The 22,763-nt window shown below is 37.5% G+C and overlaps 1 protein-coding gene across 1 annotated transcript in view; it reads right to left on the bottom strand.

Moving 5' to 3' along the window:
• LOC126339334 (uncharacterized) overlaps nt 1-22,763 on the bottom strand; it is an 81,127-nt gene that overhangs the window by 48,871 nt on the left and 9,493 nt on the right. The window contains exon 2 of the mRNA XM_050001626.1: nt 10,693-10,937. Within this exon, the coding sequence (XP_049857583.1) occupies nt 10,693-10,914 (222 nt within the window). The 5' untranslated portion in view covers nt 10,915-10,937. The remainder of the gene's footprint in view (nt 1-10,692; nt 10,938-22,763) is intronic.

Here is a 22,763-nt window from a genome sequence, read left to right on the forward strand (position 1 = left end):
TTCAGGTGTGGCTTAGATTCGGGAATTTTTTTTTTCCTCGATTTCGAGTCTCATTTATCAGGTGCGGCTTAGATTCGAGTAAATATGGTACCCTCAGACTTGTTGAAGAATATAATAATTCCAATCCCAAAGAAAGCAGGTGTTGACAGATGTGAAAATTACCGAACTATCAGTTTAATAAGTCACGGCTTCAAAATACTAACACGAATTCTTTACAGACGAATGGAAAAACTAGTAGCAGCCGACCTCAGGGAAGATCAGTTTGGATTCCGTAGAAATATCGGAACACATGAGGCAATACTGACCCTACGACTTATCTTAGAAGCTAGATTAAGGAAAGGCAAATCTACATTTCTAGCATTTGTAGACTTAGAGAAAGCTTTTGACAATGTTGACTGGAATACACTCTTTCAAATTCTGAAGGCGGCAGAGGTAAAATACAGGGAGCGAAAAGCTGTTTACAATTTGTACAGAAACCAGATTGCAGTTATAAGAGTCAAGGGACATGAAAGGGAAGCAGTGGTTGGGGAGGGAGTGAGACAGGGTTGCAGCCTCTCCCCGATGTTATTCAATCTGTATATTGAGCAAGCAGTGAAGGAAACAAAAGAAAAATTCAGAGTAGGTATTAAAATCCATGGAGAAGAAATAAACCTTTGAGGTTCGCCGATGACATTGTAATTCTGTCAGAGACAGCAAAGGAGTTGGAAGAGCAGTTGAATGGAATGGATAGTGTCTTGAAAGGAGGATATAAGATGAACATCAACAAAAGCAAAATGAGGATAATGGAATGTAGTCGAATTAAGTCAGGTGATGCTGAGGGAATTGGATTAGGAAATGAGACACTTAAAGTAGTAAAGGAGTTTTGCTATTTGGGAAGCAAAATAACTGATGATGGTCGAAGTAGAGAGGATATAAAATGTAGACTGGCAATGGCAAGGAAAGCATTTCTGAAGAAGAGAAATTTGTTAACATCGAGTATAGATTTAAGTGTCAGGAAGTCGTTTCTGAAAGTATTTGTATGGAGTGTAGACATGTATGGAAGTGAAACATGGACAATAAATATTTTGGACAAGAAGAGAGTAGAATCTTTCAAAATGTGGGGCTACAGAAGAATGCTGAAGATTAGATGGGTAGATCACATAACTAATGAGGAAGTGTTGAATAGGATTGGGGAGGAGAGAAATTTGTGGCACAACTTGACTAGAAGAAGGGATCGGTTGTTAGGACATATTCTGAGGCATCAAGGGATCACCAGTTTAGTATTGGAGGGCAGTCTGGAGGGTAAAAATCTGAGAGGGAGACCAAGAGATGAATACACTAAGCAGATTCATAAGGATGTAGGTTGCAGTAGGTACTGGGAGATGAAGAATCTTGCACAGGATACAGTAGCATGGAGAGCTGCATCAAACCAGTCTCTGGACTGAAGACCACAACGACAACAACATTCAAAAAAGACTGAACATTCTGATGGAACAGCATGAATTTTGTACTTTTGTCAAGTTCAGGTGTATGTAATTGACCACTTACCTTCTTTTTCGCCTGTTTGTTGTCACCACTGGTGCCTTGTTGGTCTTCTTTTTCTGGTGAGGCCATAAAAATCCTTATTCTTTGTTCCTAAATTTGATATTTTAGGTTTACTCAAACAAAACATAGTTTGGCACAAATAAAAATCTTGTAAATGTACAGCATTTTGCCATATTTTTCACTGAGAAAATGCACTATAATTGTAGGAACCAACTATGGGTAAGCTCCAGGAAACTGTGTTAGGACCCTTGCTGTTTATGTTACGAGTTAATGATCTGACAAACAATATTAGCAGTAACATCAACCTTTTTACAGATGATTCAGGTATCTGTAATAAAATTCTAAGTGAACGGGATGCACAAATGTCCAGTCATATCTTTCTACTCTTTCAAAGTGATGCAAGGATTGGCAACTTGTTTCAAATTTGTTTATTCACTCATTCACCTTCACACTTAAGGACAGTTCAGATGGTCACAGGTATGTTTAACTCTCAGAAGGGCATCACAGAAGTGATGAAAAACCTGAAGTGGCATTGCTTCATTATGAAACAAAAACCTACTTACAAAGTTTCAAGAACCATTGTTAACCAAGGAATTTTGGAATATAGTACAGCCTCTCACCTGTCATTCACACAGGGACCATTTAATACAAGATTAGACTAATTACAGCACACACAGAAGCAATTCCCATCTTAGAATAGTTAACAACCTCTTCTCGCAGCTAACAGTAACCTGTTTCGTCAAATATGGCTTCACATGGTTTAGCAGGTCATAAAAGTATTTCATGTTCATACTTATTTAATTTTTAAAACATTTTGATTCTAGTACTTCAGTAATAAAGCTTTGATTTTTTCTTTCTTTGGAAAGGCCATTCCCCTACCATCACATTTCTCTCTCGTTTTTCTGCCCTTGACACATCTAAAAGTTTTCTACCTCTGTTACATCAAATGGCACTTCAGTGAACCTAACACAAGAAACTGCAGCAAGGCAGTGATTGGACACCTAAGTGCTGTTGACTAAGCAGAGTGGAGGCTGCCATCAAGTTGTCGCTAGCTCAGTTTCCCATTAAATCAGTACACATGTAAGACTGTCATGTGCCTAATGCTCACAGGGAGACATCAAACCTAGTAGTTACATATGTCCTCCTGAAATAGCGCACAACTTTGGTAGATTCTATTTGTTGGCTAATGTCTTCTGGATACAACAGTCACCTATAAATTTACCCTATAGAGCTCTTCCTGCTTTGGGTCCCAGCTAATACTTTTCACTGTGCTCGGATACTCTTCCCAAAAGATTTCATGAATTAGATGGAAAAAGAGTTAATTTCTCTCTGCAAACTAACCATTAATATGAATATAATAGAGGGAAACACTCCACGTGGGAAAAATATATCTAAAAACAAAGATTAATATGATGTACTTTACAATGAGCACCAGGCTCCTCCTTCTCTCTGGCCTGTGTACAAGAGAGTAAGTCAATTACTTTACATTTTACAAAATGTTCATTGCTAATAGGGCTCTCTGGTTATTCCTTAGTGGACCACCATAACACCTCCAGTGGCTGCTCGGAATAACATGTCCACAACAGCAAGCGAGGGCATGTGTTCACCCCTTACGCCCACGAGAGGTGCAACTCTTGCATATATTCTTGGCTCTGCATTTTGTGTTGGTTCCATTGAAGACTTTTACCAGGGAACTTAGAAATGTGACTGCAGGTTGCTGAGGCACATTCATCAGTGATTTACAACCACCTCATACGCACATCAGGTTTGTGTTGAATCTTGTGGGGTTTTACATGTTAATATGATCCAATGTGTATTATTCTGTTGGAGACCAATTTATTGTACTGTCCCTACCATGCTTTGGAAGTATTAGAAGGATTCCTGATGAACTCTGTTTTAAACAAACTTTCTTGTGGTGAAACCTGTTTGTATTCTGGCTAGTTCAAAAATCTTTTAATGTAAAGTACGAGGACAAGTAAGCATTGAGGTTACATAAACTCATGATATTTGTGGCTCTGAATTACCAAATCCAGTCAGTGTACTGCCAAGTACAGCTTTACTATTAATAAATGCAATATAGAAGATGAGTTGGGAAGTCATTCTACACCCACTTTATTCACTTGATCTTGGTCCCTCAGGTTTTCACCTTTTTATGTTCTCTATCAAACAACCTTTAAGAACTTCACTTACAGATGAAAATGCACTTTTAACATGGCTTGATGAGTTCTTCACCTCAAAACCATATGATTCTCTAGCAGGAAACAACCACTAGTATTATTGTTTAACACTAAAAGGTCTATTTTCCTGTTTTGATCCATCAGAGATGCTGGTGGCTCATAATGTCCCTACTTTTACATCTAGAAAGTTTCACAATTTTGTTTTGGCAATGTGATAACCCATGTGAACCAAAATTTACAATCAGCCCTGATCATGTTCCATGGCAAACTGCAAACTACTTGGGACAGATCCCTGGGTGGCTCAATTTTGCCCTGAATCTGGCAGTCCATGAGACCCATAAGACCACGCTAGCCAAGTTTATGTTCATGTATCTGCTTAATTCACCATTAGCAAATTTTCATAACTGATGTCATGTATTAGGAACCATGACCGTTTTGTTATAATAAATCAACAAATACTGTCCAGATTACAACTTTTTATTTACTGAAAACTGGTTTCATGGCACTGCAGATCATCTTCACGTCTGACACTGCTAAGTGCAGTTTGTTAGCATTGACTGAAACTGGTTGTCAGTAAGTAAAAAGTTGTGATCCAGACAGTGTTTGTTTGTTTATTTGCAAATTTGTAGAATACCAGAGAAAACTGATGCCAAAATCATTAAAAACAACTGGTTTAGCACACTCAGAAATATTTGGCTTATGCACCAGAGAGAGGCTCTGCTCTATAACCAGGGAGGTGCCCTGGCTCAGGGAAAGTCAGGGATTTAGTTTGTTACAAAAATTTTCATGCTGCCCAATGTGAGGCTGCCTAAAAAGCTTCTGTAACCTATTGATATGTTTCATGGGATCCTATGAAGTTGCAGAGGTGCTGAGCCAGATTAAAGACAGAAGAAGCTCAGGCCTAGAAGGAGCCAATACTGATATCCTCTCCCAGGTGTCAGATTACAGCTGCGAGGGTTAGTATTGAGCCAGCCCCTACTCATTCTTCATGGGAGTGATCGAAGGCTATACTGATGCACCACAGCAGCAATGTCTTTGTCACAGCCCAAAATGTGGTGTGTAGGGAGGAAAAGTGAGGATTTAATGTTGCACAGCAGTGGGAGGGAGAGAGAGGTCTTGTTCACCAGCTCTTGCACTGGAGCTCTTGTTTGGTACACCGCCTGGTGTGGACAAAAGCCGAGGTGCTGCATTTGCTGATGGAGGGGTTGTTCCAGCCGTTTATTGATGTACAGTGCCCTGTGAGGAACAGTGTTATTGAGAGCAGTGTTGTCTGGTAGCATTGAAGCTTTCTGCCAGGCAAGGTTTAAATGTGGCTACAGCTTGCTGAGGCACATCTCATCTGTGCAGCAGAAATTGTGCTGAATCTGGTGAGGCTTTATCTGTTATCTGAACCAATGTGTATCACTCTGTTTCTGAATTTCTTTCTAAATTTCATATGCAGTACAATTAATGCTGCCCCTAGCTGCACTTTGATACGATTAGAAGGATTCCTGTTGGACATTCTTTTAAATGGCTTTTCTTACGGTGAAAACAGTTTGAATTCTGGTAATTCCAAAAGTCTGTTAATGTAAAGAATGAGGATAGGTAGGCATTGAGGTTACATACACTGATGATATTGGTGGCTCCAAATTATCAAATCCAGTTTACTGCCAAGTACAATTTGACTATCCATTATTCTTGGCAATCCATTCATGTTTTGAAGTCAATTTCTTATGTATTCAAGTGTATGGCATATGTGCAACTTTTTCTCTATGTAGTCAATTGGTCCACTGACAGTAGTGGTATTCATAACGTATAAGGCAAGCACACTACCTGCAGAGAGCAAAGCTTATTTGGCATGTTGATTGGGTGCTCTTGGGACAGAGGAGCTGAGTATGAGTTGTTACTGCTTTTCAATCCCATCCACCTATTATTCTTGATAGTAACCAAGTTTCTAAAGCTGTAACTGAAGTGTGTTACCTTTTTTCTTTATTCATTTTAAAACTGCTTTGGTAATTGTAGTTACTTAGTTCAAGCTGTAACTTTAGTGGTCGAGATCTCAAAAATAATTTTTTATTTAATTTCAACTGATGATTGATTCAGAGAGCATTTTTTAAACTGTATTAATTGTAAGAGAGTGCCAAATTTTCTTTGTAGAGACCTCTGGGAAATAAGAAGCTATTATCATATTACAAACTCTACTGGAGCCCAGTACCTACGATTCCTCTGCTCCACATGATTTCTACCATGGTAAATATACATTCCCAGATTGTGCTTTTTAGGTAACATGATCACTTCTCACAAATACCATGTTAACAGTTTACCTTGAAACCAACATAATGATGCACTCAAGTTAGTTTCCCTGCCATGATTAAGGTAAAATTGAGCACATTACTGGCATGCTTTGGAAACGATCACATTGGGCACAGAATATGTATGAAGATACTTTCACTGTGAAGAGAACGGGGTTTAATATTCATGAGTATACATTTCATAACACAGATCTTTTTTATTCATGCTATGAAGTCATATTATAGAAAAGAAAAGCCATTTAACAACAAAATGTGAAATGGTTATTCCATTGCAATAAACAGTAAAACAAAACAATCTTACATTACAGACTTAATATCACATAATTGAACTCCAATATTACTACATATGGCTTGCAGTGCCCAGCTTCTTAATCTAGTAAAAACAGTTTCCTAATTTTTACATTGAGCATCATATGCTCACAATGCCACTTGGTGGGCATTTAAAAAAAATAAAAAAATAAATAAAAACCTCCACGAGCTGTATGAGGACAATAGCAAAAGTAGGGTCCCCTAAATTTTTAAATGTACAAACAATAATTTATTTTCTATTACTGTCCTATAATAGTTGTGTCATTTATGTGTTAAAGAATGCTTTATTGTTCTATGCATAATTGCCACTTTTGTAAATCCTGTGGCAGTTTACAATGCCCATGTCATACCAGCTCACTGCCATGTACTTCATGAAACATTGAAACTCATCTGTCACCTCATTGTTGAAGGAGAACTGCAATCCAAACAGATGTTCCTTCAGCTAAGGCTTGGTAGTTGCTCGGTGCCAAGTCAGGACTATATGGTGGGTGGGTGATGTCATTCCAGCCAATGTTTTGCAGGAGATAGATGGTTTGAAAAGTGAGTAAGCTTTATCATGGATAATGCTTACGAATTGGCTCAGCATTCCTCTTCTCCAGTTACGAATTGCCCTTCTGATGTTTTCAATGTTTCATCATACTTGTCACTGTTTGTTGTCCCAGCAGGCAGAAAGTCAACTAACAGTACCATCTGGTCCTAAAACACAGTTGCCATGACTTTACTGGCAGATTGTGTTTGAGTTTTCATGGCTTGGACAAAGAGGGATGCCGTCACTTATGTGACTCTTGTTTTGTCTCAGGTGTAAAGCAGAATGTTCAGGTTTTGTCTCCCCTGACAGCTGAGTCCTTTTCACCTGCATAGTGAGGAAAATATTCATGGTAAGAGTCAAGTCATTGTCATTTGCAATCTTCTATCAGCATACACAATACCTATCTTGTACACACCTTCTGATACAGCAACTTTTCCATTAAAATTCTGTAGAGATCCTCTGATCTTTAGACATAATTTTCTCAACCTTCATGACTGTTGCATAGGAAATTTATGACCTACCAGTCATTTCTTCACTGTGAATTTCAAAACAGGCACCTGTAAATGCTATGTTATATTTGTGGATGGTTTTGACATCCATGCACAACAGTCCATACACTTCATTCAATTAGCGATGAATTTCAATCAGTTGAACATTTTTAGCATTTAAAAATTGAATAATTTTGCACACTTCACACTTGGCAGTAGCATTCAGCAGGAGCTCTGTTTTGAATGGCTACCAAACAAAGACTAAGCATCCAAGTGATGCATATGTGCCCTTATTTGGGGGTGGGGGGAAGCGCCAGTCACAAAACAGCCACACAAACAGTTTCGCTGCATCCCTAATACTTTGGAACCCTTCTATTGTGATTGCCCTGATAAACTGAGAAATATTTTCCACATTATGAGATTCTTTAATTACATAAACTTATCTCATTCAGAAAATACGGAAACCCAAAACTGTTTCAAATGCCAGAAAGGATATTTAAGATGACTAAAATGTGTCATGTTACACCACTCTGAAATGAGTATTTTTTCCTTAAGCAGTGACAGGTTTAGTTCAAGAGTAAACATCAAAACTGAGTGAATTATATTAACAAAAGAACACACTTTTTACTGTAATTTATTTGGAATCATATAAAAAAATATATTCACCTAACTCTTTTGTTTATGGAAATTTTTAATATCACATACTTAGAACATACGTTCTGAGCAGGAGAATACCATCAGAGAGTTGGCATGAATCACAAAGTTTCCTAACCATAATGTTTTTCAAATTTGGCTGTTTGACCAACTGTTGGATTGGTGTAAAAAGGATATGTAAAGGATGCTTGGCTGCACCTCCCACATGGTGTTTATCAGTTTGAAGATGAGATTGTTTCTAGTGTATGCTTTCCATATTGTACCTGCACAGAGTTGTTTGTAAGTAAAGGCACAATCCAATTTTAACCCTGGGTATTAGGGGTTGTAATCTTACACTCCCTCACATTACCTGTTGATAGTCACTCACTTCATAAGTAATTCCTTTAATAAGCTTCAAGAGGAGTAAGATTTACAAATAACTTTTCTTTTACTTGTCTTCTTTTCTCATAGTTGGCTCCAGTTCTTCATGTCTAGGGATTGATTCCTGAGGCTGAAATCTTTGACTCTGTAGGTTCCAAATGACATGATAATGTTGAAGTAAGCCGGCTCTGTAATTTCTGTTTCTGTATTTTTTATTATATCACATTTTTCTATATCACACTGTGTTTAAAATCTCCACTTTTAAATTGAAGATTACATTGTTATTGCCAAAATTAAAAACATGTCCGATCACATCAAAGTCATGCTGACAACCACTTCATTTTGCGGTACTAACAATATTCCAAAGAGTTTACAATTTTTTTTGACAAATGAATATCAACCAGATTATGTCATTATTTTATAAATAAATCCAAAAATAAATTTAATGATGAGTGCCAGATTGTGCAATTAATAATAGAAACTTTAAGTATGCCTAATAGTTTGTAATTTCAAATGTTTCTAAAAGAAACGTAATTTTAACTGTACATACAGAATTAGCACATATTGATTGTAACAAAGCAAAAAGCAATTTATTCTTACATACATCATATACAAAATCATATTAAATTGTTTTAGTTAAACAGCTGAGATAACATTAACCTGTTTAAAAAGTAGAAAGTATTTTTGGTATCGGTAACTTCTGTTGAAGATAAGTAGGGGAAGATGTTCCTTTACAGGACTAACACAGTGATGTTCAGCTTTATTTTTGTCTTCTTATTGTGTAAATGGAGCCTGCACACTTAAGTAGTACTTGGATTAGCTTCCAAGTGTTATCATCATAGTAGACAGTAAGTTTTTCAAAAGCAAATGTTATCTTGGCTTCTGCTTCTTCAAATGTCACTCCCCAAGTACTGACAGCTGTGTCAAAGGCATTAATGAAAGACTGGGTTCCAGTGTTGCGTGGCTGATCATTGGTATATATGTCATAAAATATCAGAGCCAGCACATTTCCATGAGGAAGACCATTTTTCCACATTTTCCATCAACACTTTTTGTCATTTATAGTGATAAAAAATCATCTTTTCTGTAGCAAACACTGAGCAAATTGCATCATTTGGCTCTCTTAAGTTGCTGTGTACAGCTTCTTTGTCAGTTTCTTATGATACATAGTTACATACACAATACTGATAAAGGCAACTTTTGCATCTTCTCTCTTTCATACTCTTTCTTGATCTGCTGGGTTAAATTAAGTACCTGAGTAGCACATGACTTTCCTGGTGTAAAATCTGACTGTTCTTTAGGTCTCAACTTCTAGAATTATTCAGTTCTTTGCCTGATTTAAGTAAAGAAACTGTAAACAAGAAGACCTATATGTGGCACACAAGAAGTAAATCAATGTTACTTTCAGCAGTAAGGCTACACGCCTATACATAAGGGGAAGTAAGTAAATAAGTAAGTAATTCAGTAGTAAGTTGTAGTTATGCAGAGACCTACTGCAGCAATAATGTTTTTATTTAAATTTTATACTACCATTAAGTAATAGCAAATATAACAATTAAATTACTTCTTTTAAAGATACTGAAATGTTGATCACCTTGTACATTCAGAAATCTCAGTTTCTTGTTATTAACTGTGGCTCTTGCTTAACCATACTAGATTGCTATTATATATCTTCAACAGTGGAAATAATACTAGCAGCAGTGGTATTGTAAATTTTGACAGCAATCTCAGAAATTAAAACTTCTATATGTCACCACAAAAATTATAGTAAAGCCATAATATCTGACATTCAGACTGAGAATAGAAGGCCACCACTGAACAGCCACATTTGCTTCTTAACTCTTCATTAATGTGTTTCCAAATATTAATTTAAGCTGGTTGAGAGCAAAATGCGAGTAAAATATAAGTCATTTGAAAAAAAGGTAAGTTCAGTATCCTCTTACGACATTTAACATGTCATCTATTTGGGAACCTCCTAAGTACATAAAACTACTTTTTATATATTAAAAACAAAGATTCCAAGACTTACCAAGCAGGAAAGCGCCGGTAGATAGGCACAATGAATAAAACACACAAACACACACACAGAATTTCGAGCTTTTGCAACCGGCGGCTGCTTCGTCAGGAAAGAGGGAAGGAAAAGGAAAGATGAAAGGATGTGGGCTTTAAGGGAGAGGGTAAGGAGTCATTCCAATCCCGGGAGCGGAAAGACTTACCTTAGGGGGAAAAAAGGATAGGTATATACTCGCGCACACACACACACATATCCATCCATACATACACAGACAGCATATAGGTATAACACAGTGTTATCCACTAAAAGAATGTTCATATACCAATAAATTGCTCTTGGACAGTACCGTAATAGGAAGGTAATTATTAATTTTTTCTTCAAGTTGAAGTTCAATTCCTGTCTGATCATATATAGATACCATGTCATCTTTAACATCACCACATATTCTACATGAGTGCCAAAAGTTAAGTTCTTCTGTAATATCTCCAAACTGATCAGATCCATCACTTTCTGTTTTGTACAGTCCAAATTCTGCTTCGTTATCAATGTTACTGCTCTCAAGATTCATCTCTCACACTTCAATAACTCAACCTAATGAAAACAGTGTGAAAATCTATTAATGATTTGGTGCTGTACAAGAATAAAGTGACAGTTTCCAAAATAATCCATAAACTAATAGTATCATTTGAGATAATGAACAGGATGAGAAAATTCATTATCACTCTGTCACAAGCATAAAAAGGAATACAAAAATGAATTTAGTAAAACAAATAATTAATGCAATGCCACAAAAATGAACAGTGTTTAGAATACAGAACAACTTTCAATTTAGAAATAACTTTTTCTTAGTTGGTAAACACTAGACTGTACAGTTAGATACCATACCCTCCCTACGAATTTAGGAATCAGTTGGGTACTTACACACATATTTAAAACCTTCAGATACTGTAGCATCATTCAGATCAAAATGGAAGTCAATAACCAAACCACAGACATTTAATTGAGGTGAGCATGTTGTCATACACAAAGCCCACAACCCCCACCATATGTTTAATATTTGGAAAGATTTCCCTAATTTGAAAGACAGTTGGCCAAGAACAGTTGATATTTATGCACACCTCTCTTCGTAAAATCTCAATAAAAAACTTTCTGACCATTTCCCAAACCTGATCATGACTAATTACTGCCATGCTCATGTTCGAGATTTTGAAGGGGTGTAATACATAGTCAATTAAGAAGGCACATTCCACTAGGTAACTAATTGTGGAAGTAATGTTACTAATGACAACAGCAAAGATGGTGATTATTTATTCACTACCATGATGGATCTGGTATTCCAGTTCAAATTAATATGATAATAATAATCCATAAACTAATAGTATCATTTGAGATAATGAACAGGATGAGAAAATTCATTATCACTCTGTCACAAGCATAAAAAGGAATACAAAAATGAATTTAGTAAAACAAATAATTAATGCAATGCCACAAAAATGAACAGTGTTTAGAATACAGAACAACTTTCAATTTAGAAATAACTTTTTCTTAGTTGGTAAACACTAGACTGTACAGTTAGATACCATACCCTCCCTACGAATTTAGGAATCAGTTGGGTACTTACACACATATTTAAAACCTTCAGATACTGTAGCATCATTCAGATCAAAATGGAAGTCAATAACCAAACCACAGACATTTAATTGAGGTGAGCATGTTGTCATACACAAAGCCCACAACCCCCACCATATGTTTAATATTTGGAAAGATTTCCCTAATTTGAAAGACAGTTGGCCAAGAACAGTTGATATTTATGCACACCTCTCTTCGTAAAATCTCAATAAAAAACTTTCTGACCATTTCCCAAACCTGATCATGACTAATTACTGCCATGCTCATGTTCGAGATTTTGAAGGGGTGTAATACATAGTCAATTAAGAAGGCACATTCCACTAGGTAACTAATTGTGGAAGTAATGTTACTAATGACAACAGCAAAGATGGTGATTATTTATTCACTACCATGATGGATCTGGTATTCCAGTTCAAATTAATATGATAAGACTTCAATGACTTTCCAATTAAAATGAATTTTGAAAAAGCAATGCTATCTAACTGTGGAAAATATTCATTCATGCATTCATGAATATTATACCTCCATTTACTATTTTTATCTTCTGATGACAGGAAAAATAACTATGTTCTGCAGCAGAATCCAATACCCCTTTTAATAAAATGGAAAATAATGTTGTAAGACTGAACCCACTCATCCAGTTGGTAACACCCATGTTTAAAATAATCTGAAAACAGGTGCTGATCTGGTGGTGGGGAGTCATGACCATTCCCCCAAAAAAGTTTTTAGTAGAAGTGTTTATATTTTTACATATGTGGTGTGTTCCAAAACAGACAGGAAATTTTTTTGGAAACAACTTTATTTATTTGACTATATCAGTGTTATCCCCTTCAAAATGCTGCCCATTAGATATACATTTACACCAGTGCTTTTTCCAGTCCCTGTAACCTGAAGCGTATCCAGGTGGAGGGAGGGGGGTGATCGGTATATACCTCAGTGCCCTCCACTCAAGAACTACACTTGATTCTTCTTAATCTGGAGAGAGAGAGAGAGAGACAGAGAGAGAGAGAGAGAGAGAGAGAGAGAGAGAGAGAGAGAGAGAGAGAGAGAGAGAGAGAGAGAGAGGGGGGGGGGGGGGGGGGGGGGGGAGGGATGGAGAGAGAGGGGGAGAGGGAGAGAGCGAGAGACTGTCTGCAATTTACCTTTCAAACTTAGCAATCATGAAAATTTTATCTCTATAATAGCTGGGCATTATAATAGATTAAGAAAATACATTTGTTTACTCTAGAGAAATTAGAGATGGCACGGTGATATAAAATTGCTATGAGCTCAGGCCAGCCCAGACCAAAATAATGGATTCAGCTCTGCTTGTAACACTGCTGAGACTTGATCATTGGAAAGTTTTTAGCTCTCCCCGCAATGCATCTCTGTTCTCATCTATGCCTATAAAATGACGACCCTTCAAGGTTTTCTTTATTTTTGTAAACAGAAAAAAGTCAAATGGGGTCTTCCCTAGGAATATCAATTTTGGGTTTCATTATGGTATATTTTAGCCAAAAATTCACTACAAGCAACAAAGTGTGAGCATGTGCATTATTATGAAGCAAAAACCATGGCTTATTACAACAAAAATCTGGGTGTTGTACTGTGTTTAAAATAAGAACTGATACCAAGGATCTCTTTGACAGGTACTCCTTATTGGCCATTTGACCTTGTGGGAATAATTATGTTGATAACATTGACAACGCAATGTGCATAACATCCACTTAAACCGGGCTCACACACATAACAAAAGTGTTGCCACAGGTAGTAGCATACTGAAGCTGCAATGCAGTTGGATGTGTGACCTCCCAGTTTTTAGTGGCACAACTAAAAAGACACAACTTTTGTCATGCCACAAAAAGTTCAACTTGGTCGTACTTTGTTGCGCTACTTTCCTTCCAACGGTGCTCCCTGGTGGCAGTATTTCAAAACCTGAGCATTCTATCACAGGGATTGTGGAGTGATTACTGTTGTGTTCCATTCAATTTCAATGTGTTTTCATTTTCTTATTTGAAAAAAGTGAAAACAGTGGTTGGCAGGCACACTTTCGCAGCTTCTGAAACTACAAGAACAGCAACCTATGTTTGATTTTCTGTGGCAGTGTGTGCATGTGGGTAAGGGGGGGGGGCAGTTCATTGTTTGCAAACCAGTGACAAAATCCACAGTCATAAAAGATTTTTGGATGACTAAGTAAACAAACTTAATATACATAACAAAAAAAGGCAAGTCATATGAACTCTGTGATTTATTTGTGAGACCAAGCATTGTATACATTGTGGATTATATGCAGAAAGTAGCCCCCATGTGTAATGTGACAGCTCTTAAACTAAAAGTTAGTTATTTGAAATGCTTGTATCAAGGAATACACTAAGACTTTAAAATCTTGGAGGAGTGGTGTGTCTGCAGACGATATTTACATTCCAGCTGTTGATTAGTTTGCCATTGCAGACTATATTTCCATTGTTAAGTGTTAGTTTTTTTATAATGTGTTTGTGGCTGCTGATTTATCCCTGTATGAAATTTATTTTCACACCCCACTTTTGGAGTATATCTTCCTTGTATTTTACTCTTGTAACAGCTCTAATGCCATAACCTGCACCTGTACTATAGCCTTCACACTTGTGCATATGATTTCAACTGATGCCACGCTGAAAGCAGGGCACCCACACACAATTTGTGGCAACCTGAGTGAATAATATTAATAATAATAATAATAATAATAATAATAATAATAATTTTATTGTCATTCAGCTGATTACAGCAATAGACAAAGTCAAGAGCATATATTTCTACATAAACTACTATATCGATGTAAATTGGTTTACATAAAATAGGTACACGTTAGATTACAGTATTTTCATCTTCAAAGAATTCATCAATGGTGTAAAACGGTTTGTTCAGTAGTAGCTTGTATAATTAAGCTTTAAAGATATTTACAGGCAGTTCTTTAAAGTCAGCACTTAGTCTATTAAACATCCTTAGTCCAAGGACTAGGTAAGAGTAATGCGATTTTGATAATCTATGATATGGTACACCTACAGATGTTCTGTTTCTAGATTATGGCTATGAATATCACTTCTCAATACAAAACTAGACACATTGTCTCTAATGTACATCAAAACATTGTAGATGAATAAGTTTACTACTGTAAGACACTGCAATTTAATAAACAGAGTTTTACAATGTTTTGTTTTATGAGAATCCATTATTATTCTTATTACTTTCTTCTGTAAAAGTAAAATGTCATTTACATGACAGCTACTACCCCACAGTAAAATTCCATAAGAGATTATGCTTCGGAAGAAGGCAAAATATGCTGATCTCGCATAGTCATTGGGAACATGTCTTTTTAAATTTCTAATTAGATAAATAACTCTTGAAAGCCAGGCCAATATATTTTTAATGTGTGGTTCCCACGTCAATTTATTGTCAATAGTAACAACTAAAAATTTAACAGTTTCTCATTCCTGGCTGTTAGGAATCTCTTTGAGGCTAAAGTAAAGTGTCTGGGTTTTGTTTTCATTTAGCAAGGAGCCATTAGCTTTGAACCATAATGAGGACTGAGCAAGGGTATTTTCTGTCAGTGTTTTCAGTGTACCTAGATCAGAGCTTTTAGGTAGAAAAGTTGTGTCATCAGGATACAATATTGTATGAGAATTTATGAATAAGGGCAGGTCATTAATCATTAGTATAAACAGTAAAGGTCCAAGCACCGACTCTTGAGGCACTTCGTACCTAACATTAACCACATTTGATTTCTCCCTACCAATGCACACAACTTGTTGACGGTTCTCTAGAAAAGACCTGAACATATTTTTTCTGTTGTCATCAAAACCATAGTAAACTAGCTTATTCAGCACAGTGTCACACTCTACACAGTCAAAGGCTCTGCTCAGGTCACAAAATGTAGCCTGGGCATAGTCCCTAGCCTCGAACACATCTAGGACTAATTTTATGAGGGAGTCCATTGCATCCGTTGTGGATTTACCTTTCCTAAATCCAAACTGTCTATCACTAATTATATTTAGTTTACCCAAGTAGGCGCTAACTTGCTCATACATAATCATTTCTAAAATTTTTGAAAAAACTGGAGTTATGGATATAGATCTGTAACTAGCGGGACAGTTCTTTTCCCCTTCTTTGTATATGGGCACAACTCTAGAAATTTTTAGTATGTCGGGGAACTTACTTTCAACTAGGCATTTGTTAACACAAAAGGTTAAAGGATAAATCACACAATCAATAACATCTTTCAACAAATTACATGACATATCGTAGTAATCAACACTAACTGAAGGTTTGAAATTTTTCACTATTTTTAGGGTGTTATTTGGGCTCACTTCTGTGAAAGTGAAGGTACTTGGGGGAAGCTTTTCAAAGCAGCTGTCCACAATACTAAGTGCATTTTCAGGTGGTTTGATTATTGAACTACTAATTTCTTCAATGGACTGAATGCAAGAATGGAAGCTCATGATGCCACTACAGAAAGCCACAAATTGTAGCACCATGTTAGTCACTTGTGTGAACCCAGCTTTACTTGTCAAGCTTTTAAATTGTTGGCAATCGATAATGTTTCTCTGCTGGGACCAATGAGCCTTAGTTTTAACATCATACACATGTACCCATTTCTAACACCTGTTATCACATGTTTAAGTAGTTCTGTGTTACTGTTGATATCGTAGTGTCTCCTGAGAAACTGGCATTCACCTCTGTTTTGGTCCATAATTCACCATTTTTGTAATAAATTTAGTCAACACAAGTGTTAATATTAAAACATCAAAAAAATGTTATAGCACAAGTCAGTTGATACACTAACATCATCAGCGAGTTTTCTGATTGTGATTCAGTGATCCTTCTACAACTACACCTACGTCTATACTCTGCAACCTACCATGAGGGTATGTCCCTTTGTACCAGTTATTATGGTTTCTTCCTGTTCCATTCATACATGGAGAGTATTGTTTGAATGCCTCTGTCTGTGCAGTAATTAATCTAATCTTATCTTCATGAAACCTATGTGAGCGATATGTAGGGGGCCATAGTGTTTTCCTAGAGTCATCATTTTAAAGTTGATTCTTGAAACAGTGTTAATAGATTTTCTCAACATCTGTTTTCAAGAGTCTGCCAGTTCAGTCGCTGCAGTATCTCCGTGACACTCCCCCATGGATTAAACAAACCTGTAACCATATGAGCTGCCCTTCTCTGTATATGTTCAGTATCCCTTGTTAGTTCTGTCTGGTATGAGTCACACACACTTGAGCAATATTCTAGAACCAGTCACACAAGTGATTTGTAAGCAATCTGCTTTGTAGACTGATTGCACCTCCAAGTATTCTACCAATAAACCGAAGTCTACCACCTACTTTACCAATGACTGAACTCATGTGATCATTCCATTTCATATCCCTACAAAGTGTTACAGCCAGGTATTTGTATTAGTTGGTCGATTCCAACAATGACTCATTTTGTGAAGTATAAAATTTTACATTTCTAAACATTTAAAGCAAGTTGGAGATGTCTGCATGACTTTGAAATCTTATTAAGATATGACTGAATATTAATGCAGCTTTTCTCAGATAGTCCCAATGGCTATACTGCAATGGTAACAGCAGTTCCCATCAGATCACCAAAGTCAAGTGATGTCAGGCTGGGCTAGGACTTGGGTGGGTGATCATCCGAGCTGCCAAGCACTGTTGGCAAGCTGTGTGCATTAAGCCCTTGTGATGCAAACTGAGGAGCTACTTGACTTAGAAGTAGTGGATCCAGTCTTGTAAACTGACATATGGCCAGGAAAGTGGTGTGCTGACATTATGCCACTAGGTATCCACATCCAGTGATGCCTGTGAGTTGAGGATGACACAGTGGCCAATAGATACCGTTGGGCCCTCATGGCTAGTTTAATAACATGTTGCCTCCTCCCTACCAAAAAACCCTCAACCTGTCACAAATTTCACTTGATACATCATATGATCATACTTTTGAAGATAAGCGTAAGTGTGGTACTGAGTCAAATTGAGTCAAATGCCTTTTGGAAATCATAAAATACTGGAACTACCTGACTGTTTCGATCCAAAGCTTTCAGTATGTCATGTGAGAAAAGTGCGAGTTGGGTTCCACTTGATTGATGTTTTTGAAATGCTGGTTGGCATTGAGGAGGTCATTCTGTTCAAGATACACGAAGGAACTTGCCCCCCTTCTTGCTGCGGTGTACCATAGGTCTCTAGAAGAGCAAAGCATTCCAAAGGATTGGAAAAGGGCACAGGTCATCCTCGTTTTCAAGAAGGGACATTGAACAGATGTGCAGAACTATAGACCTATATCTCTAACATCGATCAGCTGTAGAATTTTGGAACACGTATTATGTTTGAGTATAATGGCTTTTCTGGAGACTAGAAATCTACTCTGTAGGAATCAGCATGGGTTTCAAAAAAGACGGTCGTGTGAAACCCAGCTCGCGCTATTCGTCCACGAGACTCAGAGGGACATAGAGACGGGTTCACAGGTAGATGCCGTGTTTCTTGACTTCTGCAAGGCGTTCGATACAGTTCCCCACAGTTGTTTAATGAACAAAGTAAGAGCAGATGGACTACCAGACCAATTGTGTTATTGGATTGAGGAGTTCCTAGATAAAAGAACACAGCATGTCATTTTCAATGGAGAGAAGTCTTCCAAAGTAAGAGTGATTTCAGGTGTGCCGCAGGGGAGTGTCATAGGACCGTTGCAATTCACAATATACATAAATGACCTGGTGGATGACATCGGAAGTTCACTGAGGCTTTTTAAAGATGATGCTGTGGTGTATCGAGAGGTTGTAACAATAGAAAATTGTACTGAAATGCAGGAGGATCTGCAGCAAATTGACGCATGGTGCAGGGAATGGCAATTGAATCTCAATGTAGACAAGTGTAATGTGCTGCGAATACATAGAAAGATAGATCCCTTATCATTTAGCTACAAAATAGCAGGTCAGCAACTGGAAGCAGTTAATTTCATAAATTATCTGGGAGTAAGCATTAGGAGTGATTTAAAATGGAATGATCAAATAAAGTTGATCGTCGGTAAAGCAGATGCCTGACTGAGACTCATTGGAAGAATTCTAAGGAAATGCAATCCGAAAACAAAAGAAGTAGGTTACAGTACACTTGTTCGCCCACTGCTTGAATACTGTTCAGCAGTGTGGGATCTGTACCAGATAGGGTTGATAGAAGAGATAGAGAAGATCCAACGGAGAGCAGCGCGCTTCGTTACAGGATCATTTAGTAATCACAAAAGTGTTACGGAGATGATAGATAAACTCCAGTGGAAGACTCTGCAGGAGAGACACTCAGTAGCTCGGTACGGGCTTTTGTTAAAGTTTCGAGAACATACCTTCACCGAAGAGTCAAGCAGTATATTGCTCCCTCCTATGTATATTTCACAAAAGGACCATGAGGATAAACTCAGAGAGATTAGAGCCCACTTAGAAGCATACCGACAATCCTTCTTTCCACGAACAATACGAGACTGGAATAGAAGGGAGAACTGATAGAGGTACTCAGGGTACCCTCCGCCACACACCGTCAGGTGGCTTGCGGAGTATGGATGTAGATGTAGATGTAGATGATGGATCTTAGAATATGTTCTATGATTCTACAACAAATCGATGTCTACGATATTGGATGGTAGTTCTGTGGCTCACTCCTACTACCCTTCTTGTAGACAGGTGTGACCTGTGCCTTTTTCCAAGAACTGTGCATGGATTTTCTTCAAGTGGTCTACAATAGGTTATAGTTAGAAGAGAGGCTAACCCAGTCACAAATTCAGTATAGAATCTGATAGGAATTACATAGTGTCTTGGAGCTTTGTTCAGTTTTAATGAGTTCAGCTGTTTCTTGACACCACTGACACTAATACTTATTTCATTCATCTTTTTACTGGTACAAGGATTAAACTAGGGCAATTGGAATGACTCCTTAGCCTCTCCCTTAAAACCCACATACTTTCATCTTTCCCTCTCCTTCCCTCTTTCCTAATGTAGCAACCTTGAGTTTCAAAAGCTTGAAATTTGTGTGGGTGTTTGTGTGTTTTTTATTGTCTCTATCAACATATCAACGCTTTCTCATTTGGTAAGTTACTGCATTTTTGTTTAGATATTTGTACTCTGGTAATAATTGTTGCCACAACCTCATCATGGTCACTGATACCACTATTGATGTGGTCATTGTCAAAGAGGTCAGGTCTATTTGTTGAAGTTAGATCCAATATATTTCCATCATGATTGATGTCCATAACAATTTTTCAGAGAAGGCATTTAGTGAAGTTTCAGAGGATGTCTTATCACACCCACTGTAACGGAACATCCTCATCTAGCATTACTTTCCCTCAACAGTTGTTATCGATATCAACATTATTTTAAGAATTTTGGACAGGTCAGTATTATCTCAGCTGCTTTTCTGAAAACTTCCATATAATTTTATACATAATATGTTATATGTCAAGCTAAAATTTATAAAAAGGAATTAAGTACTAGCTCATAATGTGCAGTCCACTTGCATGGGGTTGATTACTACATAATGAATGACAGATACTACTTGTTTGAGATGGAAAGAGTCTTTGTGGGTGTAACACAACACATTCCAGGGATGGCCAGCACTGAAACAGTGGTTACATACATGGCTGGAAGAGAAGAAATCAATGCCCTTGGTCACTCTGAAACAGAACACTAAGACATTTGCTACCTTCTCACTGTGAAAGATGAGATTAAATGTAGAGGTAGTGCAGCTGTTTGGAAATGCTCCAAAATACTGAAAACTCTTACAGTTTCCATATGTGGCCGTGTCTTCAACATTTTTGTCAATAAGAAACACCACCATTGTCTTTCATTTAAACCATCCTGAGTCTTGTGGGAGCAGCATAGTTTATACCACATGATGTCCAGCTTTCTGTGAGAGCCAATGGATCAACCTCAAAGGTGTGGTGGAAAAACAAAATGTATGGCAGTGTACAAAGCTGTAGTCATACACTGCTTGGATGTGTTACAGCAGAAAAACAATGTATCAGACTGCTAATGAAAGAAAAACACTGGGACCCTCTCTTGCTATTGATAATCTGTGGGATATGGCCCTCCTACAGTACAGGTGATGAAACTTTGCACTGGTGTGTGCAAGTGACTTCAGTCACTGGCCACCTGCTCCAGTGGACCAATGCCTGAATATTTAATATGATCACCTCATATGCTCGACAGCAGCACATGGGCAGTATTTGTCTTTGATATATTGGAAGACAGGGACACTGTAATACCTTATCAAATTCTCTATTAGGTGGCATTAGTGGAGTTTTTATATATAATAGTTTTTCTCTGTTGGATGACACAAAATGTAGAGAATTGAGAAAAGACATCAATCTGCCCGGAGGGATGCAGATCCTGTTCGGACTGCAGTACCTGTATGTAGTTTGGAAATGCAATTAAATATAATAGCAAAATCCTCATCCTGCTTCCAGTTCCTTTATGATGTGAAGTTCTCCTAATTTCCGCAATAAGAAACACCACTGTAACTGCTCATACTGTCATTTATACTACCTTGCTTTGCAGGAGAATGCTTTGTTTGGTGCTGGCCTTACACATTGTACACAGTTGGCTGAGTTATGGCAACATGTTCCCATTTCCACCCAGTGGTCAAAACATGGTCCTGTTGCATTAACTCAGCTCACCCTGTTTCTCGATGGGATGCAGAAGGTGGCTCATTTTGAGATATGAGAGTATGAGAGTGCTACAAATATGATTCACTAGTGGTTATAATCATTAAAAGACATCTCCATACAATTCAATGCAAGTTTGTGGTTGAATGGGGAGACCTGTTTCCAAATCACAGACAGCATTTCTATGAGAAAGCTTAACTCTACAGATCTGAGAAGCCAGTTTATTGGTCATTGGATTTTGTATGTTTCTTATTACTTCAATCTAGCATTGCATTTTTGAACTGATTCCTCACATAGCAACCCTTCTACTCTTAGTGATCATTCTCAATTAACCATCATTCTCCCTCACCTAGAACCCTGTGGATGTATCATAGAAATTCTGTTACACTGTCTACATGGTATGGAGAAAGAATGTGTTACAAATACTTTATATTATTGCAGGAAATTTCTAGCAGTGGCATGAGGAAGTTGCAAATGTCACCTTAATTCCTTAGCCGAATCACTTTGAAAATTTTATGATAAGGGTAATTTTATTACGAGCTTACACCACTGCCGAGGTGCACCTGCACTTTTGGTCTGTTAATATACAGTCCTCAATCACCATGTATAGTCAGTGTCATGGTACTTATGTAGAGGACAACTTAGTTCACAAGCAATACTATACCACAATTGATAAAGCATGTATAGTTTAACATGGATATCATTAGAAATACTTGAGCATGCCTGTAGAACCAAGAAAGCATTTTATGCAGGATGACAGTAGCATGGTTGTTGCGGTCATGTGTTTAACAGCATGTTACTTATAAGACGATTACATACCTCTTCCTAAAACACACTGGTACCACTTGCAAGAAAAACAAATGAGACATGCCCATCCATTGCGGAGTTTTGCTCAATATTGATTGGTGTCACCAGCATTCAATTATTGGAGAAATGCTATACTTAGTAGAGGATGTGTGGTAGATTCACTGTGATTGGCAGGAAAATCAAGTTTGTGTTGGGATGCTAATTTACTGTGGTCACTGTTCTGCCATGTTCTAAGAAAAGACTATGTCCATTTATGGGAGGGATGGGGGCGAGAAGGGGGGGGGGGTGCAATTTTGATGCACCAATATCCGTAAGGGGGAG

This window comes from Schistocerca gregaria, chromosome 1, assembly GCF_023897955.1.
Source record: "Schistocerca gregaria isolate iqSchGreg1 chromosome 1, iqSchGreg1.2, whole genome shotgun sequence".
Classification (NCBI taxonomy): domain Eukaryota; kingdom Metazoa; phylum Arthropoda; class Insecta; order Orthoptera; family Acrididae; genus Schistocerca; species Schistocerca gregaria.